This window comes from Desmodus rotundus, chromosome 10, assembly GCF_022682495.2.
Source record: "Desmodus rotundus isolate HL8 chromosome 10, HLdesRot8A.1, whole genome shotgun sequence".
NCBI lineage: Eukaryota > Metazoa > Chordata > Mammalia > Chiroptera > Phyllostomidae > Desmodus > Desmodus rotundus.
The window spans coordinates 111,247,045-111,267,823 of NC_071396.1; the positions used below are offsets into that span (position 1 = coordinate 111,247,045).

The following is a 20,779-nucleotide window of genomic DNA, read 5'->3' on the forward strand; positions in this document are numbered from 1 at the left end:
GTAACCTAGTGGAAAACAAATAGACACCCCGTCCCTTTTGGGGACTCGGAGAGGTTCGGAGAGATGGCGCTGACGGAGGAGAGGTGGCAGATGAAAAGAGGCCAGTGCAGGGAAGGACCCGGCGGTCATTTATTACCACACCGTCTCGCGGCGTTTGCCGAACCAAGGTGGAGAGTAGCGATTCAGACACACACACACAGCGTTAATCATCACGGCTGGCCCCGTGGCAACCACGGAACACCCAGCCCCGTAGCCGGAGACCTAATCAGATTCCCCAGAACTGGCTTCAGGGGGAGAGGACTTGCTGTCTCCAGCTTTCCTGTCACTGGCTCACCGTGGGGTACATCCTCTCTGAAAGAAAACGAGTGACGAAAAACTGCCTGTGTCCCTTCTCCTTCCTGGGCCCTCCTAGAGCTGCCCACATTCAGCGTGGTAATTAGTGTTGGTGGCGGAGCAGTATTGTTTTTGTATTTTCCTCACATTCCTCCAATGTGACAAGGTGGCAGGTGCGCCCATGACGAGTCAGGTCCTGGTTTCTGTGGTCCTCCTGGTCATCCCAGTCTGGCTCGACTGATTTGGAAAGGATGGCGTGTGCCCCAGTGAGTCCCGGCCGGGCCGTGGCTCTGTGTGGGAGTGGCCGCACCTCCGGTCAGGGGTCGGAGGTCGGTGTCCTTAAGCATGCTCTGCGAGCACTTGGCCACTATTTCTCAAAGAGTGTGCCGAATGTCCCTCTCAATCTCCACTGTGTGTTAAAAGTGGTGAAATAATTTCATCTGTGTTTGCTCTGCGTTGGACTTCTAGGGATTTTTAAAAGTAGAGTATTAGTTATTTTTGTAGATATAATTAATTAACTGCAAACCCAAATTCATTTAGTCCTAGTACTTCCAAGTGAATGGGTGCACTTGGTCATCACTCTGTCACACACCTTGGTGCCTGCCCCCTGGAGCAAGGGCTCTGGTGTAGGGAGTGGTGTAGGGGCTCAGGTGCCTGCTGTCGCGCAGGGGGGTCACGTTGCCGGGGGCGCCGGTGTGCAGGCGGGGCAGTGCTGGCTCACCTGGCTGAGCTCTGCTCCGCAGCTCAGGCGCTCAGGCGTGCGCTGACCCAGTGCGGTTGCTCTTGGACGTCATTAGAGGGGGTGATGTTGCGCGGGAGGGCGGAGGGGGCAGCTCCCCACTCGCAGCTGCTTGGACGTTTCAGCTGCCGCCAGGGCGGTGCCGCAGAACTCTGCCGTGGTGGCCTTCCTGGAGTTTGTAGCGGGGCTGTGGGGCTGAGCTCCGAGTCACCCCGCTGTGGCTGAGGAGTGGCCACGCGCTTTGCATCCCTGCCCCCACCCCAGTGACAGACTTAGTGACATGAGCAAAGACAGCGCCGTTCACTCAGAACTTCGATTCCAACGCGCGATGCTGCTGCCCAGCGCACCCGGACGCCACACTCGCCCTTGAGCACGGGGGCTCTTCCAGCAGTTCTGAGGGGGGCTGTTACCCTAAGTGAGCGGCCTCTGGCCTTCTCCGTCATTTCACTCCAGGATTTCTGGCCCTCAGATCTGGAACCAAAGCAAATAGTGGTTTAGCCATATCGATTGAGTGCAGCGTGGCCGACGGAACAGATACCAATAGATTGCACCTCAGACCTTGGCCCTCTATAGCTGATCAATAACCAATTTATTACTAATTACATACAACCAATAGAATACCTTGGACATTTGTTTTCCTCTGGCAGCCAGCAGGCATGGGATAACCTTTCTAGAAACAAGAAGGTCCGAGACTGCTGTGCCCTGCGCCCGAAGTTGCCGCAGGTCACAGCCAGACAGTGCATCCCAGGGCGGGGCTGCGTGTGTCCGACCACCAGCAGGCGTCACCACCCGCCCACCCCTGGAACACGCTGCAGGTGCCAGTTCCCGACTCCGGGGGTTCTGCTCGCTGAGCTGCCTTGGGCTAGGGAGAGGGGCCACACCAGAACAGGGCCCATAGGTGTTGGTGTCAGGAAGGATAATGTCCCGCCTGCCCTCCCTCCTGGGTTGCTGCAGGGGCCACACACAGATTGGGACGAGTCCACAGACGACAAAGGAAGCAGAGGTGGCAGGGCTGGGTGGGGTGGGGGGGACGGGCAGGTCACAGCATCGCAGAAATACGTGACTTCTGCTAGTGCCAAAAATAACATGCAGCTCTTTTCTCCCAAAGCAGAGGCACGTGTGAGAGGGCCCCACAGCATCTCCTTGGGCATCTCGCCCTCTGCAAACCCGGGCTGCGCAGAGGCACCTGAGGCAGGGGTGGTGCTGGGGGTCCCCAAGCCCATTCTGAACTTCAGCAGGTGCTTATCAGCCTTGGCACCTGGCTGGCAGCCGCTTCGAGGAGACCACTGCCATCTTTGATTTCATCTTCCTCGTGATGCCGTGCCAGAGAAGGGTGCACACAGGAAATACAGCCACGCTGGGGGCGGGGGCGGGTCACCCAGCCCCTTGCCGAGCATGGTGCCTGTGGTGTGTCACAGGCGGGAGATGACACCAGTGGTGTGCCAGGCGACACACCTGAGCGGGCCAGAGCCGCCTCACTCACACCCGGATGAGGGGGGTGATCTGTCGTGTGTCCCTGGAGTCTCTCTAAGCCCACCGTCTAAACTTTAAAGGAGGGTTGCATTTGCGATTAAGTCTTAACAAATGTTGTCTTAACTAGACTGCAATGTACGTTATTGACAACGAGCGTCTTTTCTTCTCAAAATAACGTTGGTGCTTAGGCGTGCAATTTACAAAAGTGACAGGGAGGGGCGGCACTTCCCCCAAGGTGAATGTGGGCTGACTGATCAGCTGGTGTTTTAACTCAGATTCTCGCAAATTACAGACATAAGGAACCCTGCAATTTATATGTACTTTAGAAGTGAAAGCTTTAATCCTGTGATTCATGGAAGTAAAGTGGTAGTAATTGAAGTACCATATTTTATTTATCCCTCAGAGTTGTCAGCTGATCCCGGAGGTGTCCCTACTATTTTGGGGTTGCTGCCTTTGGCCCTCTCACTGCTCCTTAGGAAGTGACAGGGGAGTTGCTTATGTAACCGCGTGGATTGTCTTTGGCAACGTCAAGGGAAGGCGTCAATCAGTCCATCTGGGTAGAATCACGAGCTGACTCCGATATTGCTAAATATTTACACTGTCGCACACACGCAGACATGCAGATGAAAGGAAGCATTCATTAGGGGCCCTCCAGCTTGTCAGTTTAAAGACGGAGATCAGAGCGAAACCTCCCACCACGGTACCGAGTGCTCCAGAACGGTCTATATTTAGCCACTCTGAGCAATAAATACCATCATATTGCCTCATTTAGGTAAACAGAGAATAAATATTGTCAAGATGACCCAGGACAGCGTAAACAGATTCCTGTTCGGAGCCTCTGCCACGGGGACGTTCTGGGACAGTGAGGTGCTGATGGCCCTTTCTGGTCGAACCCTCTCTCTTAATCACACCCTCCCCCCTTCTGGGTAACGGAGTGTGTCGGTGACAGACTAGGGGGGAATGAAGAAAGAAGGGTTTTTAACCACAAAAGTGACTTCCAGTTACGGGAACTCGAACACTGACGAACGTGCGTGCTGGCGGCGCTGACCCGGTGGTTAGTTGCAAGCGCTGCTGCTGCTGCTGAAAATCGAGATCCGCAGCGGCACTGAAGTTCATCTCCGAGTCTCGGAGCTAATGAAGCCCGTCGATCCCAAGGGCTGGCACTGCTCGGAGGCTAAGCCGCCGTCTGACGGGGATCCCAGGTGGTGCTCGCAACTTGGGGCTCCTGCTGCGGGAGACGGAGCCCTGCTCGGGGCCCACATGGTGGGCACTGGGGCCGGTGCCCCAGGCCGGGCTGTGCTCCTCGTGCTGCCCGGTCACTGGTAACTTGGGAGCCGTCCTCAGTGGGGATTTTAACTGGTGTCAGAGTGTGTCAGAGTTTTAGTTAATTACACGAGATGATTTTTTTGAGATTAATAATTAACATCTCTCTTTATAACTAAATATCCATAATTAATCAGCAAATCATAATGTGAAGACTAATTAACTTCAAACTCAAATCTTAACAGAAAATCCATATTACTCTCCAGCATCATTAATTACCAGAGTAATCAAAGTTATCCCTCGTGGGATGAAACATGAAGCTTTGTGGGTATATCAGCTAAGCTGTGTTAGCACAGAAGAATTTCCAAAGTAACTTCAAACGCATTACTGATTACAAAGTTACTAGATTATTCCAGCACGTTTTCACTGGCCGCATGGCACGTGATCAGTAAGCCGCCCCCGCAGTCAGCTGGGTACCAGGCAGAGGGGGGCGCTCCCCCCACACTGTGTCCGGTTTTCTCCACGGGAGGTGAGCACAGCGACTTCTGGGGAGCAAGGGGTCTGGTTCAGTGCCTCCAAAGTGGCGACGTGCCCCAGTCCCTCCCTGCATGCCAGAATGCCGCCTGCAAATCAGGAGGAACAAGCTGAAGCACACCCGACTTTTTTTTGCACTAATAAAAAAATGTGGTAGCTGTCAATTTCTATGTGCTAACAGGAACTGAATAATTAAAAGAGACAGTGTGGAAAGGAAGAAGTGCCAGACACAAAATCACCGTGGGCATCACGGGGTAAGAACGGTGGCCGCTCTGGTTTCCGAGGAACGGCAGCCCCACGGCGGGGGCTGAGAGGTACCGCTGCGGGTTTCCCCGTGGGGGCTGGGGGACTAAAGGTGCACCTAAAATCCGCCTTTCAGTTACTGTCACCTCCTCGTTCAGGACACGCGTGGGGTGCTGTAAGAGTCCTCGGCCGCTCTGACCGGCAGGGACGCTCTGGAGAGGTGGAGAGCGGGCCCTTGGACAGACAGCGCCTCGCCTCGTGGGTTAGGGTCGGAGACGGCTCCTGGCAGCCTGCAGAGGCACTGAGTATGAAGGTTTCTGTAATTTTGTTCTCCAGGGCTAATTACTTGGAACAATTATGTTTTCTTAATAACAAAGGAGGCAGCAGTGAATTAAGCAGGCTTGCCCTCAGATCTTGAGGTAACAGCTTAGGTGCCCTTGCCAGTGAGGACGGGTGCTTCTTTTGGCTCTGCGGAGCCCTAATTATGGAGGAGGCTGTCCTGCGCCCCCCCTTGCAGACCCACTCCTTGTGCCCCTGGGCGCTGGTGGCGCAGGGATTCCTGTTTGCCTGGCCATAGGTCTGTGCCTGCACCTCCCGCAGGCTGCGTCCCTCAGCGAGCCCGCCACACACCGTCGTCAGTGCAGTGGTCAGCGTGCGGCTCCGTCAACCGGGGACCGCCGGTGTCCGGGCGCGCTCATCACTCCCCGATGTGCATGCGGAGGACATGGGGGCATGGGTGAAGTGACCGCCGGTCTGTGTGGCAGCTCGGACAGGACCCCGGTCCACAGGGCCCACCGCCGGAAGCAGTGACTCTCCACACTGTCCCTGTAGTTCCGCTAGGTGTTGTCCTGCGTTTGCAGCTGTCACACCATGTGTCTGACTTTTTTCTCTGTTTTCTGAATACTTGGAAGTTTTGAGTTTTGCACATTATCTCAACCAGTTTCCAAATGGAGGTGCCAAGAGCCCCCTCTCCCTCCCCCATCCCCTCTCTTCTTCCCTCCACCCTTAATCCACTGTGAAGTGAGTATTTCTGGAGGATTGATTTCAGATTAATTTCAGTCATTTGGTGGTGAGTTGAGCCAATGCAGGTTACAGTTCAAACCACAGTCATAAAGCAAAGACTCAGTTGCATCCATTTCCCCAGGCAAGGTTATTGGTTAGACCTCAGGTTCCCAGAGCTGGGCCTGACGCGGGCGTGCCGTAGGGGGCACGGTCACCGTGGCGCTGGGCCGGCCTCCTCTCTCCAGCCCTTCCAGTGGGCTGGGCATCCTCTCACTTCCTGTAGCAGCGGCCCTTTCTTGGCACTGTGTCATCTGTTGACACCTACCCCCCCAAGCCCACCCAGTGTCTATCCCTCAGGGGCTCAGGTGAGCTGGCCAGAGTGGCAGCAACAGTGTGGGCGTGCCCCACCTCCCGGGGAGGCCTTGAGCACAGCCGCAGGACACGGCCCCGTGGCCCTCTTCAGCATCTGCCATCCAGGCAGGAGGCTGTGGAGGGTATTGCGTCCCGGACGCTGGTATGGGGAGGGAACAGTCACACGGAAAACAGGACCTTGTGCAAACTGTGTGGCTCTGGGTTGGGGCTCTTTACTCGCCCTGGGACAGCGGGCTCTTCCCGCCTCCCTTGTGAGCGGACCGGGCTCTCGGCACCCCTGTTCGCACACCTGCCCGTCGCTCTCAGCCCACAAGACAGCTGCACACGCTGTCTCAGTGGCAGGGTCAGGGGTGGGCCGGGCTTGGTTTCAACCACGAGATAATCAAACAGTTAAGTATTATGAATGCATTGAAACTTGGAGCTGAGTTCGTCCGCTTCATAGGCAGCACATGGCCCTCTCTGCCAGTTAGGACACCAGGCTGCCTGCCGCGGCCCCTTGCCGCGGACCACACTGCTGGGACTAACCCACGTCGTGCGCCTTCAGCCAAGTGACTGTGCACCCAGTAAGTTTTACCCTCGTCCTCACGCACAGCCTTCTAAACCCCTTACCGCTGCAACGGTGGCCCTGAAACCGCCCTGCGTAGCACGGCCCCGTGTGTGCTGCCGCCGCCCTGTTGGTGACGTCGGGGACGTCGGGCCACACGGGTGCTGGGGGTGTGCCTCAGTGCCAGCATGGCTTCCCAGGCGGCGGTTCTGGAGGGAGCCAGGAGCAGGGTGTTCGCCGTGCTGGATGCTTGCTCCCCCGGGAGCTCTCACACTGCTCCTGAGACTTCAGACTCCCTCTGAGGGGCGCCGCCCCCTCTCCAGACCAGCACTGAAGCTGAGGCAGTGGCAGGAGCTGCAGAGCCTGCAGAGCTGAGGGTGGCTCTTGCAGGGTCTTGGAGTCTGCCCAAAGCCGCGTCGGCGCGGAAAAGGGCGGTGCTGGCAGGTGCAAGCCCTCGCCACTCGTGACTGTGCAGAGCGTGTTCCACAAGACGGCCCCAGTGACCACTGGGGCAGCTGTGGGTTTCTGTGGCCGCGTTCTTCCCCACCCTCCTGCCAGGGGCTGTGGGCTGCGTCCCACCTGCGGGCGGTTGTGAATACAGCCACCGGAACCACTTGGGCCTGGTTTTAGTGGGGCTGGGTGGGCGTTCTCACTTCCTTGGGGGGGGCGGTGGGGTCACGTGGGCAGGGGCGGCCGCAGCGTGTCCCAGCCACGCCATGGGGGAGTAGCAGTCGCTCCGCACCTGGTGTTTCCAGGCTCGTGATTGGAGTGTTCGAGTGAGGGTGTGGGGGCGTCCCTGCAGTTCTCATTTGCATTTTCCTGGTGACCGATGGTGGTGAGCATCTTTTCATGTGTGTGTTCGGGCGCGAGTGGCTCTGACGTTGAGGAGAGCCTTCCTCATCGTGAGTGGGAACGTACCTCTGATACACCAGCACTGCACAGGGGACGTGCACCCCTTTCCCAGGGCCGCCGGCCGACATGGCAGGACCATTTGCAGGCCCTTCCTCTCCCGCCCCCAGAGCTCGCTTTGCCAGGCCAGCCTGCTCACTAGCTCCCTCCCGACCCCTCGTTCAGGGTGTGGTGTCTGGCCCAGTCCTGAGCTTTCTGAACCGTGTCCCTGCAGGTGCGTCCCAGCCGGGTCCCCCCTCCATTCCCTCCAGGAAGTCGTGGCTGTCACCACCAGGCATGACACTGTCCTCGGCACCCGCGGTATGTTCTCACGGCAGCCAGAGGCTGGGCCCACACGATGCTGGCATGGGCACGCTGAAGAAGCCGCACTTGGATAAAGTGGCCTCGTGTAACCTACCGGCTCGACTTGCCGAGTGCAGTGCCCTGCATCTGGACGGCAGAGCCTCCAGCTCAGTCTGACAGTCAGCAGACAGCGGTCCTGGCAGCATCTTCAGGGGAGCCGGCCGATTTCGTAAGCGGCGGCAGAATCTTTCCATTGCTATGTTGTTGGGTAGACTTGGGCGTGGAGAGCTGCGAGGGTTGGTTAGCTCAATGACCAGCTGTCCCTGGTGTCTGCTCTGTGCTGCTGCCAAAGGCCCTGAGAGACAGGCGCCGTGGCAGCAGGGCCTTGGCCCGGGACAGGATGTCAGCCACAGCTGCAAACACTACGACTGGGGAGAGCAGCCGGCCCTTCCCCGACACCGTCAGCACCGCCACGCAGCGCTCATGGTCTCTGGAACGAGCGTTAGACCATTTGTAGGCATAGGTAGCAGCATTTGGGGGAAAAGCGTCTTGCCCTTTGAGCAAATGCAAGAGACAAGACCTTTAGGACCAGACTCCTTGATGGTTCCCGCCTTGCCTGCAAGAAGCCACCAGGAGGTTCCATACTGTTCACGGACCCTGTTCCCTTAGGCTTTCTCAGGTGGGTTCAGGTTTGCTGGGACTAGTGTGTGTTTGTGTGGTTTTGTTACTTCTCACTCTGCCAGGGTTCGGACCAACCCTTCACTGTCCTCCGGACCAGGGACTGGACCTGGCCTGGAACCAGCCCTGTCCCCATCGTGCTGGCATGGCCTAGTGGACAACTTGAATGTTGCCCGTGACCATGAGCTGCTCACGGGTGTGTTTCAGAAACATGGTGCGGAATACTTGAATTACATTTCGCTGTGTGACTAAAAGCATCCAGTGTTTGACTGGTGTATCAAAGAAAAGGCTACCATTGATTGTTACGTGTGTGCTGTTTAAAATCTCCTATTTCTGGTGCAGACCACATGTACCTAGTGTTTGGGGCCAAGATGAAGCTGCATTGATGTCTCAGCTGGGTGCTCACACGAGTCCCCACTGCCCTCAGCACTCCGTCTCAGCACACAGGGGCAAGTGCGGGGACAGCAGGGACCCTCCTCCAGGACAGTGTTGTAAAGGAAAGGGATGCAGCTCAGCAGGGAGGGGCGACCTCATTTCTGCTCGATGAGGAAGCAGGTGTGTGTGCACATGCGTGTGTGGACTGCATGGCTGTGACCATCTCAGCAGGAAGCTCTACATTAGAACTCGGATCTGACTGGGAATTAGAAGTCACTCACCAATCACAGTGACGCTCATGACGGAACCATTCCGTGCACATTGCTTACGTGACGCCCGAAGGCCTCGACCCACCCGAGTGGTCAGATTCCCTCTTCTGGTTCCAGTCGGGCGGCCTGGAAATGGGCTGGGTGTTCGGGAGAGTGCACGTGAAGCGTGCCAGGCCCCGCCGTGCCAGCTGCCACGCACAGCGCCAGCCTCACCGCCACTCTGTTCCCCGGTCCGCTCGCGCAGCCACTGGTGAGTGCGGAGTCGGGCCGCCAGGGGGCACTCTTTTCTGCAATGCGCACAGTCTGTTGTTCCCCGCCGTAGCACTTGGCGCCTCTGCACCCTGTTCCTCCTGAGAGATGGAAGCTTACGTGTTGAGCGTCCTGAGTGAGCTCACAAGGCTTCGTGCCAACAGGCCCCTGGGCCGTGTGTCTGGGCTGTGGGCCTGGCAGGAATCGGGGCGGAGCGCACCAACGTGCTTTCAGCAGCAGGAGCCGATCTGTGGCCCGTGTGAGTCTCCCGACCTAGAAGCTGTTATTTCATGTATTTTCAGTCAGCTTTCATCGTCTTCGGGATGGGTATTTCCCATCCTAAGGCAGTGTTTGTGCGCAGTGAGTCAGGCAGCTCAAGTGTGGCTGCTTGTCGTGTTTCTGAGTGCTATTTGGACAGTCAGAAGTGAGTCCCATTCGACACCACACGGGCCACCATGGCAACCGGGGAGCCGCTGCAGTGATAACGCCACGGGCAGCCCGCCGGTTTCTGGGTCGACAAGACCCTGCGCCACTGTCGTGCAGGCGAGCCCGTTACCTGTGTGAGAGGGTGCATGCTGGTCACGCCCCAGCAGGGAGGCACCGGCTGCCCTGCGCACCTGGAAAGTTCACTGACACCCATCACAGAGGGTGCATCTGCAGCTCAGTCTGTCCCTGAGGGAGTTGGCGTCAGCATGGGCCACGCACTCCAGCAGGGGGCCCGGGGAACACTGGACCATGGGTTTCAGTCCCTGCCCCGAGAGCCCTGGGCCTCCTCATGGAGACTGGTGGGAAGCCTGGTGGTGGAGGGGCCTGCCGCCCATGTTGGCCACCTTATGTTCCGTCGCTCTCCTGGGGTGATAGTCCGAGTCTTAAAGTCCTAACCTAGCAGACACCTGAGCCAGCCCCCTGCCGAACCAAGACCATCGGCACAGGGCAGCCCTGCCTGCGCCAGCCACGTCTCAGGCTCTCGCCCTGCATGGCGCCCTGCACCCGCCTGGGACTCCGCCCTCTGAGCGGCTGTGCAAGGGCTCTGGGCGCTGACCGCCTCCCTTCCTGGGCAGCGTGTTCTTGGAGTGTCAAGTACAAGACTGGTTCAAGGGCAAAAACCGTTCTCTGCAGGAACACGTGGTCCGTGAAGATTAGAGCTAAACAGGTCTCTTTGGGAGTTGGTGTTTTCCCTCCAGGTGCCCCAGGCCCTCTGCCCCTCAGGGCGTCCAGGCACAGTCTGTGCCATGGGCGTTCTGTTCGCGGTGGCGTCTCTGTAGGACGGAGGAAAGGAAGCCTTTCTTATTTACAGAGCAGGAGTCAAAAACCAAGCCTCTTCTAAATGTAGCAGCAAGAATATTGAGAGATCGGGTCCTACTTACAAATAAAGTCAGAGTGGGACAATGAGACCAAAACCTGAGTCACAAAAGTGTGTTTGAAGAAAGAGCCGTGCCAGTGAAGTGGGCTGGCTGAGGGGCCCTTGTCAGGGTGGTGGTTTCCTCCTCACAGAGAGGGGTGGGACACAGGGCAGGTCTCGGCGACTTCGTCTCTGGCAGGACACCGTCAGAACAGGGGCAGAGCAGGAAAGAGTGCTTGCTGCTAGCAGGAGGGGTGACAGGCGAAAGGGTCTGCAAGCAGAAGTCCCTCCCATGCCTGTCCTCGGGGCCTGGGTTTCGGGGGAGGGGACAGGGTGCCGGCACAGGTCCTCTGGCCCGAGCCAGTCAGCAGTCCGCAGCTCCAGTTCTCTACTGGGCGCTTTCCTGGGAGGCGTGTTTTCTTCATTTTCTGTGTGATGTTTGTCCACCAGCCTTCCTGGAACTGCTATTAAGAATCTCAGACACTTAGGAACACCTTTCAGGGTGTGGTCCCGGCCACAGATACCTCAGCCCTGTGAGGGGCGTGGCTCGCCGAGGGGGATGGTCAGCCTCTCGGGAAGGTCAGCTCCGGGGGCGTGCGCCGGCAGCCTCGCTGGCTGGCCTCATCTGCGTGGTTTGACCTCTGACGTGTGCGACCCGCACGCCGTGGGGAGGTAGGCCTCGTCTCCGCAGATCGCACTGTCCTTGCCGGGGGCTTTCTCAGACCGTGTGCGGGCATTAGGGCAGGTTGTGGGGGTCCTAATTCCTGGGTTCCGTGACACAAAAGAGGTCACTGCCAGTTTGAGTTCACGGCCTTAAGTCCAGCAGAGCTGGCCGTTCCAGTCAGCAGGCTGGGCTGTGGGTGTCTGGAATCTTCCGCACCAGCCCAGGCCCAGCAGCAGCGGACAGGCTGCGCCCAGAGCCCCGGTCACCTCCCTCCCAAAGTCACCACCTTCCCCGGGGCGCACACCTGGCATGGAGACACAGACACGTGCCTGGGGGTCTGATGCAGTGCAGACCGTCCAGGGGTGTGGCTGTCATTCTCTGCTGCCCCCTCAGTGCCCGTGGGGACGTGCAGGCCCACAGAGACTGTTCACGGGCAGGTGGGCGTCCTGGCCGATGGCGTGTTTCCAACGTGAGAGGAGATGCATTCTTGGTTTTTTCTGACGACCCTAGAATCTCTCACAGGCTCTTAAGTGACTGCCTCCCGGCACTGCCAGCGCCCAGTGCAGGCGGGCGCCCGTGCTCCCGGAAGCACCGGCCAGACTGGCGGGCGTCTGACAGCGCCGTGTGCGTGGCCTCCTGTGGGAGGCCCTCTCAGGAGCGAGGTGGGCTTCAGTGAAGCTGAAGGCAGAGCGGACTGTCACTGCAATTCGACACTCGCCTTCCGTGTGCTTACTGGTGGCGTCACGCAGGCAGCTACCCGCTCGCCTGTTACTTGTCAGCACTGCCCCGGCCAGCTCCCGTCTCTGTCTCCGGGGGGGGACACCGGGACTGCGCTCTGGCCGCATTCCGGCCACCTCTGCGCGTGGCTGCCCTGACAGTGAACGGCAGCTCTCGGTCTCCAGCAACCTGCACTGTTCTGTCACTGACCATCGCTCTGGGCACCCCCGAAATAAGCCAATACAAGGTACCGAACGTCCTCAGTTCTCGGAAAAAACACCGGTAAGGTGGTCGCCTCCGCGTGGCTGCAACCCGTGTCTCTATCGCAGACCCGGGGCCTGGCGTGCAGAGCATCGCGTGGGGGGCGTGTGCCCTCCCCGTGCTGGGTGAGTGTGGGGGGCACGCCCCCCTGCACCCAGGGGTCTACGGGAGCCTCCTCAGGGCTGTGTGCCAGGGAATTATTATTGTCCAAAACCTGAGCGCATCACAGAGCAGTTCTCGTTATTGATCGCACTGGCTAACCTATTGGTGGCTGCTACTGCAAGAATAATTTATTTCCTGCTTTGAAATTTCTAGAAGGTTATATTTCATTGAATTTTAATTTGTCATTTTTCCTGCTTTTACTTGAGAAACTTATAAGCTTTTGTGACATTAAAATATGGCTCTAATTTATTAACATAATCTGTTAATATTGCTTCATTGTAATAGACATTAAGTATGATTTCTTAGCATTCTTGTTAAAATTACATCTTAAAATTGAAGCTGAGAAAAATTAAATGTGGCTTAAGAGTCACAATGCATGTGTGCCCCCAATTTGTACACGAAGAGCATTACTTTTTAAATCTCATTACATTCAGGGTGCTTTAATTATGACAACGAGCCAAACCAGCCTTTCCGAGCTCGGTGCCCTCCCAAAACCCACAGTCTGAGGCACGCGGTGTGCGAGGCATGACGGTCCCCGGAGCAGCTCGGAAACGGGAAATGAGGGCTGGCGGCGGCGGCGGGCACACGGCAGACGTCAGCCCGCCTCCCCGGCACGAGGCTTCTCACCCACACGTGTCTCTGGAACGCCCTCTTTACCTGCTACGCGATGCATGAAATCTACTCTCATTTTAGAGCTGCTGGCAACCTTTGACCCCCTTAGTGGAGACACAATGTGACCTTTCTATTGTCATCAGCTTTCATTCTCCTGAAAATTCTATGAATTTTTATTACAAGTTTTTTTTAAACCAAGCCTCGGCTCCAGCCAATTACTGGACGCAGACGAGATGAAGTTGCTGGAGTGGGTGTTAGGGAAGTTTTACAGCCGCGTGTCGCCGCGGAGGCCGGCCCGCGTCCTGCAATGTCACCTGCCAGGGACTGCCGAGCGCACTATTGGGTAAATACATCATTTTATGGAACATTGATTGTTCTATAAGCCCAGCGGAGTATTATGCTCTGTGATCAGACCGTTTAGATTGTGTGTGGAGCACAGAAAGCGCCATATTCAGGATGGCACTAAAAGTGCCATTTGTGTATTTTATAGGTGTCATTACAGGGGAACTTCTCTCCGTGGGCCCTGTTTACTGCAAAATTTTTTAGTCTGTAATGACATTTTTCATTCACAACGTATGCCTTCAAGAGAGGGGGCCCTTGTTTTATTTGTTTCATTCACGTTTACTGCACAGATTCTGTACATTTTAATTAAATGTAAGCTTAACAAAGGCATAGGTATTTATTCTGTGGGAGAGTGATGACCGGGAGGAGAGAACAGCACCCCCACCCGGAAGCAGGCAGGTACCAGCCCCGCCTGCAGCCTCCCACGGGCAGGGCTGCTGGTGGCCGGGCAGCATGCGGGGGTCCAGCGCCCTTCGCATTTACCAGCGGCGACCCCCCCACAAAGGACACGGAAGAAGGAACCGAGCAGCCCAGTGAGCTTTGGGAGAAGGAGCCTCGTTGGCAGTCACTCCCCCAAAGCCCATCCTCGGCCCTCGCAAAGCCCCCCCCCACTTCCACTGGGCTGGGAGGGCGCCCTGAGCTAGTGCACCGGAAGCAGGCGTGGCTGGCATTGCCCAGAGCAGGCTCCGGGCTGCCTTTTACGCACACTCACACCTCCTGCACAGAGCCGCTCCCCATCCTGTGGGACACTGGCCTGCGAGGAGCTGCTGTCGCTGCCCCAGCCTGACACTGCCTTTGAGCAGTGCCACCCGCGTGCCCTGGGAGGCGTGCGCAGCTGTGCCACCATCGGGGCAGAGCTCTGGGCCGAAACCACACCAGGCAGCCGCCCATGCCGGTGAGCCTCCCAGTCTGCACGTCCGGGAAAGACCTCAGACATGGAGAGTGGCACACCCAGTGAACTCGTGGGCACCGTCCCCCAGACCCAAAAGCCACAGCAGAGACACGCACTAGTCTAAATGACACGTGAGCTTGCACGCGGGCCGGCGTGCGTTCATTCGGGTCAGAGTGGGAGGCGCCTCAGTGGGTGAGCCCCCTTCAGCCTGAGTGGGGCCGTCCCATGTCCTAGGTGCAGTTTTTCAGAGTGGTGCTGACGGCACCAGCGAAGTCATTCGATTGCGGAACCAGAAGACGGACCCGCACTCGCGTTTGTGAGTTGTGCTGGACAGCGAGCCCATGCCGGCGAGGTGGAGGTGGCACTGTGATGCGCTGTCACGCTGTGGGGACAGCCGTGTTCACCTGTGCCGGTCACATTAATGGTCTGGAAGTGGTGGTGCCCACCTCTGGAATCCGATAAATGCGGAGAGTCCAGAGCAGCCTCGTCACCAGTGCCGGGAGGGGTGGGCACACCTGGGCTGCGGGCCGCCCTCTGTCCAGTGTGGACGGCAGGGGGGGATTGCTGGCACTCAGCATGGGGTGCCTCTCCCCAGTCGCCCCAAGAACGGGACGTGGGTCTCGCCCCATGGCAGTCATCCCTCCTGTGTTTGATGGGAAGGCAGTGTGTGCCCTTGAGAAATTAACTGGGGAGGGGTGACGTGAAGGCCACCTCCCTTTCCTCTGTGTCCCTATTTTTTTCCACACTCGGAGTTAGAGCGAAAGTGACTTTGAAATTAAATGAACTCCAGGGCTGCAGAGGACAGACGCGGCAGAATCAGCATGGGCCAGCCCGGTGTCGTGAGGCACACAGACACCCCGTGCGACGGGGAGCTGCAGACCTGCCCCAGTGGACAGACAGTGAGCCTGCCGGGCTGGGGGGCCGGGCCCAGTGAGCGGTGCATGAACCGGGGTCAGCAACCGCCTCCGCACACCCCGCCCAGCAGGCCTCTGGCCTCTGAGGGTCAGAGTTGAGAAGACAGTGTGAGGTTAGGGTCGAGCACCTGCACGGGAGCCAGCCTATGTCTTGTGGGGTCCCTGTGCTTTCGCCACATCTCATGGTCCTGCTGACCTTGAAGCCCCTGGAAGCCACGTGTCGTGTGTTCTTGTCAGGCGGGGGTGGGGAGGATGCTGCCACAGCAGGCACCCCCCAGGCAGGGGCACCAGCAGCACTGACGGGTGCCCGTCATGTTCACATGTCCCCGCAACTCAGGGCAGCCCACGGGGCCCCAGGGCACCGGGCATCCTGCCGTAGATGTGAGCTCGTGGAAGCTGGCTGGGGGCCAGCCTGGTGGCCCCCGTTGTCCTCCACTGTGCTCAGAGAGTGAAGGAGAGAACACGGAGGCATGGTCTGTCAACAGTTAGGTGAGCCATTCATTTCTATTTTACTTTTTTTAACTGCTGTTGACATTCAGTGTTATTCTGTATCAGTTTCAGGCGCTCAGACAGTCCCGCACTTTACAGAGTGTGTTGCGGGCTCAGCCCCGCACCTTTTCACCCGCTCCCCTCTGGGGCCCACCAGTCTGTTCCCTCTGGGTCGGTTTCTATCTTATTTTGTTCCTTCAGTCCCACGTGTAAGTGAGATCACATGGGATTCGACTCTGTCTGACTGGCTTATTTCACTTCGCGAAATGTTCCCCAGGTCCATCCATGCTGTCGTAAACGATGAGATTTCATTGCTTTTTAGGGCCAAGCACTATTGCGTTGTGTAAGTGTGCCACAGGCTTTTCATCCTCTCATCTGCTGACGGGCACTTGGGCTGCCTCCATGTACTGGCGATTGTAAATAATGCCGCAGTGAACATAGGGGTGCTTGCATCATGTCACACTGGTGCTTCGGGGTTCTTAGGGTGTGTTTATTCCCAGCAGTGGAATCCCTGGGTCATAAGGCAGATACAGTTTTCATCTCTGAGGACCCTCCACACTACTTCCCACAGAGGCTGCACCAGTCTGCATTCCCACCAACAGTGCACAAGGTTCCCCAGGTGAGCCGTTTAGCTGGACTCCTGGACCCTTTGTCACCTGTAAGATACGGCGGTCTGCTTCTGCCTGGCTGAGGGGGCACGGCAGGCCTGGTTTGCCTGCCACCACCCACCCAGCCCCTCGCAGCCCCTGCTGGTCTGGGACTCGGTGGCTACGCGAGGGATTGCCCTGGTCGGCCTCCCAGTCTGCGACTCCGTGGTCCTTCCAAGAGTCACGCTCGAGACAGTCTGCTGAGAAAGAACAAATGTGAATTGGTACTAATCCTGATTTAAAAAGTGGGTTACTTAGCTCACCTCCTCACTGGGCTGAAAGAACACGGGAGACGGAAGATCGACGCTGAGAACTCGCTGAATCCCCTGCTGCCGGCCCCCAGCACAGGCCAGAGAGCAGGGGAGGCGCCCTCCAGGGCCCACAGAGAGGGTGCAGGGGAAGCACCCCTGGTGACCCGACTGTGAACGTTGAGGAGCGCGCGCTCAGTGGGCCAGGAGTTCGCATCTCTAACTCCTAGCGCACAGCTCCAAGTCTGGAACCGCTGGGTCGGAGCCGGACAGGTCCTCGCGGCCGGTAGGACTCAGCAGCTTCTGTGGTCCCTGCTGAGAGCTGGACCCCTGGGTGGCCCTGCTGGGGCCTGTGCTCAGAGTCGGCTGTGCTGGGAGACTTTCCTCGGGCGGCACCAGCAGGGTCCACAAAACGGCTTCTATTTAAGGAGCACTGGCAATAAATCACGTAGCAATTCCAAATCCTTCCCTCTGTACAGAAGTTTGCCCTTTACAAAACGACCTCCATTAGAGAGAGTGAAGCGGACTGTTTCAGCCACGTAGTTGCCGGTGAGACGTGGGAATAGTGGAAATGGTTCACAGGTCGTTCTCATACAGGCAGGAAGGAGGGGACGCGGAGAAAACCGATGGAAAATTGGGGATTCGTTGAAGGAAACAGGAGCTCTATTGGAAGGGCCAGCCTCTTTCTTATGAAAGTAGATTACGATTCTTGCCTGTGCTTCCATCGGCTCAGTTGTTCAATACCAGCCTGCACCTCAGAGGATGCTGGGCGTGGGGGCTGCGTGCCCACCGGGGCCCCTCCGCGGTCTGGCGGTGCGCCTGCCTCACCTTGCGTCTGTCTCTGCCTCGCTGTCCTGGCTCTGCTCCTGGAGCATCCTGTCCACCACCCAGAGGACAGCCCTCGTCCCGGCCCCGGAGCTGGGAGCCCATGCAGGGCAGGCAGACGTCTTTCCCCGAAGCAGGTGGCCGCTTGGTGCATTGGCCCGGTGCCACTGAGCTCACTGACGGCCTGCTTCTAACAGCTGGTGGGCAAGGCTCTCGCCCTTTGCCTGAACCCACAGACTCCCCTGTGTAACACTGGGCGTCAAAACAAGAGCTTCCTTTGGTCAGGCGGTGCTGCGTCTGGTCTTCCCTTCTCCGCAGGCAGCACCTGTCAGAGACAACAGCCAAGTTGGGGGGCGGGGGGGCGACTCCCTCCCAGGGCAGGGCCCTGAACCTGGTGTCAGACGTCACAACAGGAGTGTGGAGGGGGCCGGTGCCAGGCACCGCCGTAGTCGCTCCAGGCCCAGAGCGCCTGCCGGGGTCCCTGCGGGCAGCTACCCGGTGAGCTTGCGCGGCACGGGGGCGCACAGTCCCGCTGCCATGGAGGTTCCACAGTGTCGGTGGAGAACTGTCTTTGAGTCCTGAAACTCAGTTTGCTGGCTCTAACCGGTCCCTGTCTCCCCTAGGCATCGTGTCCAAGTCCTACGAGTGCCGTCTGAAGGGCCAGGGGGCCACGTTCGTGGAGACCGACAGCCCATTCACCGCAGCTGCGCTGGCAGAGGAGGCCCCCGTGGCGGACAGGCCCCTGCAGGGCGGCCGGAGGCCAGCGGTGCCCGAGCAGGTCCAGCAGGTCATCATCATCCAGGGCTACGATGGGGACTTCGCCCTTGATGCCTCTGTGGAGGAGACGGCTGCAGCCACACTGCAGACACTGGCACTGGCTGGCCAGGTGGCCCGTGTGGTGCATATCACTGAAGACGGGCAGGTCATCGCCACGAGTCCCGGCGGGACGCATATGGGTGGCGGGGCCCCTGAACCAGTCCTGCCGGAGCAGGTGACAGAGGAAGCCACGCAGGTGGTGATGGTAGGGGGCTCGATGGAAGGCCCCGTGGCCGAGCCCCTCAGCCCCGGCAGCGCCGTGATACAGCAGGTGAGCAAGCAGGAGCTCCTGGACCTCAGCGAGGCCCCTGGGGCCCAGCCTGACACCGCCTCTGCCTTGGACGCCCTGCTGTGTGCCGTCTCCGAGCTGGGAGGGGCAGAGGGCAGGGCCGGGCCTGGCGACCTGGGCAGGACCCGCCACAAAGAGGTGCTGGTGCAGCTGCCTGCTCGGGAGGCACCGCCCGCCACCCAGCCCGAGGCCGCTGAGATCCACCTGCTCCAGGACATGGAGGACAGCCCGGCCTCGCAGCCCCTGGAGGTGCTGACCCAGGTGGTCCAGCCCTCGGCCCTCGGCGCCTCACAGGAGCGGTCCCAGGTGGCCTTCAAGAAGGTGGTGCAGGGCGTCCTCCAGTTCGCCGTGTGCGACGCGGCCGCGGCCGGTCCGCTCGGGAAGGACAGTGTCACGCAGGTCATCGTGAACGAGGAGGGCGCCGTGCACATGCTGGCCCGGGACGGGGCGCAGCTCCTCGTGCAGGAGGCCTCCGCCGCCGGGCCACACGGGGAGGTTTCGCAGATCATCGTCACCGAGGAGCTGGTGCAGGCCATGGTCCGGGAGTCCGCGGGCAGCTTCCCCGAGGGCACCACCCACTACATCGTGACGGAGCTGCCACCAGGTGCGCAGGAGGAGGCAGCGGTGTACTCCCACACCGTGCTCGAGGCGGCGGCCAGCGCACAGGAGCTCCTGCAGGCTGGGGCTGCGCTCAGCTCGGAGGCCGGGCTCCCCGGGGGGACTGAGCAGCTGACCCGCATGGTCATTTACACCCAGGAGGGCGCCCCTGCGGCCACTGTCGTTCAGAGCCAAAGAGACAGCCACGAACTCCAGGAAGCCTGAGGCGTGGGGCGGGCGTGGGAGGACCTGGGGCACCAGGCTGAGGGTTCCTGGAGGACGGCGACAGTGCAGCTCAGAGGGGCACCCAGCGCGCTCTACTCTCGGCGACGCTCACTTGGCCTCGTGAGAGCACGCAGCCCCTGGGCGGCAGGCAGGGTGGGCAGCCAGCAGGGCCCAGCCAAGGCAGACGAGGCTACCCCGCACACCAGCTCTGCCCAGTGTTGGGTCTTTTGTTCACGGTCTGTCCCTCTGCTCTGTCCCTGTTCTGTTCTGTGTCCCGCGCCCACCGCACACAGATGCTTTCCTGGTTCAGCTCGCAAAGCATCGAGCCTCTGGTGGAAACGAAAGCACAGTGTATTGTGTGGCTTGAGGCGCGTCTGCCCTGGCATTCCAGCATGTGGCGTCCACACGCTTTTTATAGATTTGGTTGGAAACTGCAGCTGCGGGTGTCCCCGCCCTGGTGTAGCCGTCCTTGCTCGTGGAGTCAAGCAGGAGCGCCGCGGCGCCCCCAGGCCCGAGCCCGCCTCCCGTGCCTCTCCTGCGCCCTTCACTCTCTTCCGGCAGCAGGTGGATTCGTAGCTTTGGTTGCATTCCGCTTCAGAGAAACTAAGATGTCCTAAGGTTAAGGAAAGCCTTGAAGTTTATTTTTAATTAAAACGTACCCCAGTTAAGACAACCCAGTGCTTCTAATTTTGACTTTGTTTCCTGCAATAAAGCCTACGTGTGAAGTGTGCACTCTGGAAAATACTGTTCACATCAGTGTTTTGCTTTATAATATGTTTGTGCACAACGGTGTCACTTTGCAGGATTTGTCTGTCGTTTACGGCGGTTGTGAGTGGCTGGCGTGGACCAGTGACGCGGGAGGCCACCCGAGGCCCCGCCCCCCAGGCCTGCATCCTTTGCGGGTGGCGGTGGACGCAGAGTCGCGCCCACTGCAGCTGTGGAATGCAAGTTCACGTTCCAACACTTTGTTCCTTGATATAATTGCTCTTCTTTCTTTTCCGAAATTGTAAAATAGCCCCCTCCCGCTATGCACAGGTTGTTTTGTTGTTTCTTTTTCCTTTGGAATAAAATTGTAGCATTAAGAGAGAACGGTGGTGTTGTGTTGCCAGCCGAGGGAACTGACGAGGACTCGCTCCGTCTGACTCTGACGCGGGGTTTCTCCCCGTCCGCCCTCGGGCAGGTGTGCTGGCCCCCGTGCGACGTCCTGAACAGCGGGCACAAGGCCCAGGCGGGGTCTGGTGACAGGGACGCACCGGGTCACGGCTAGTGCGCAGGAGCGGGAGAGCAGACACAAGAGGGGAGGGGAGGGGAAGCAGACGGCCCCCTTCTCGCTTGGGGAGAAGTGGCACTTAGAGCCCCGTCCGGAGCGGACAGGGTGGAGGCCATCTGTAGGGGGACCTCACCTTCACAGCTCGGGCCCCTCCCTTTGCACCATGGCCGGCCAGAACCACAAGGTGAAGTTTCCGGTTTGG

The 20,779-nt window shown here is 58.7% G+C and overlaps 1 protein-coding gene across 2 annotated transcripts in view; it reads left to right on the forward strand.

Moving 5' to 3' along the window:
- Positions 1–20,387, forward strand: part of ZNF407 (zinc finger protein 407) — a 311,190-nt gene extending 290,803 nt beyond the window's left edge. For both annotated transcript variants that reach the window (XM_024580703.3, XM_053913458.1), the window contains one exon: positions 18,004–20,387. In XM_024580703.3, the coding sequence (XP_024436471.2) occupies positions 18,004–19,307 (1,304 nt within the window). In that variant the 3' untranslated portion in view covers positions 19,308–20,387. The remainder of the gene's footprint in view (positions 1–18,003) is intronic.
- The last annotated feature ends 392 nt before the right edge of the window (positions 20,388–20,779 follow it).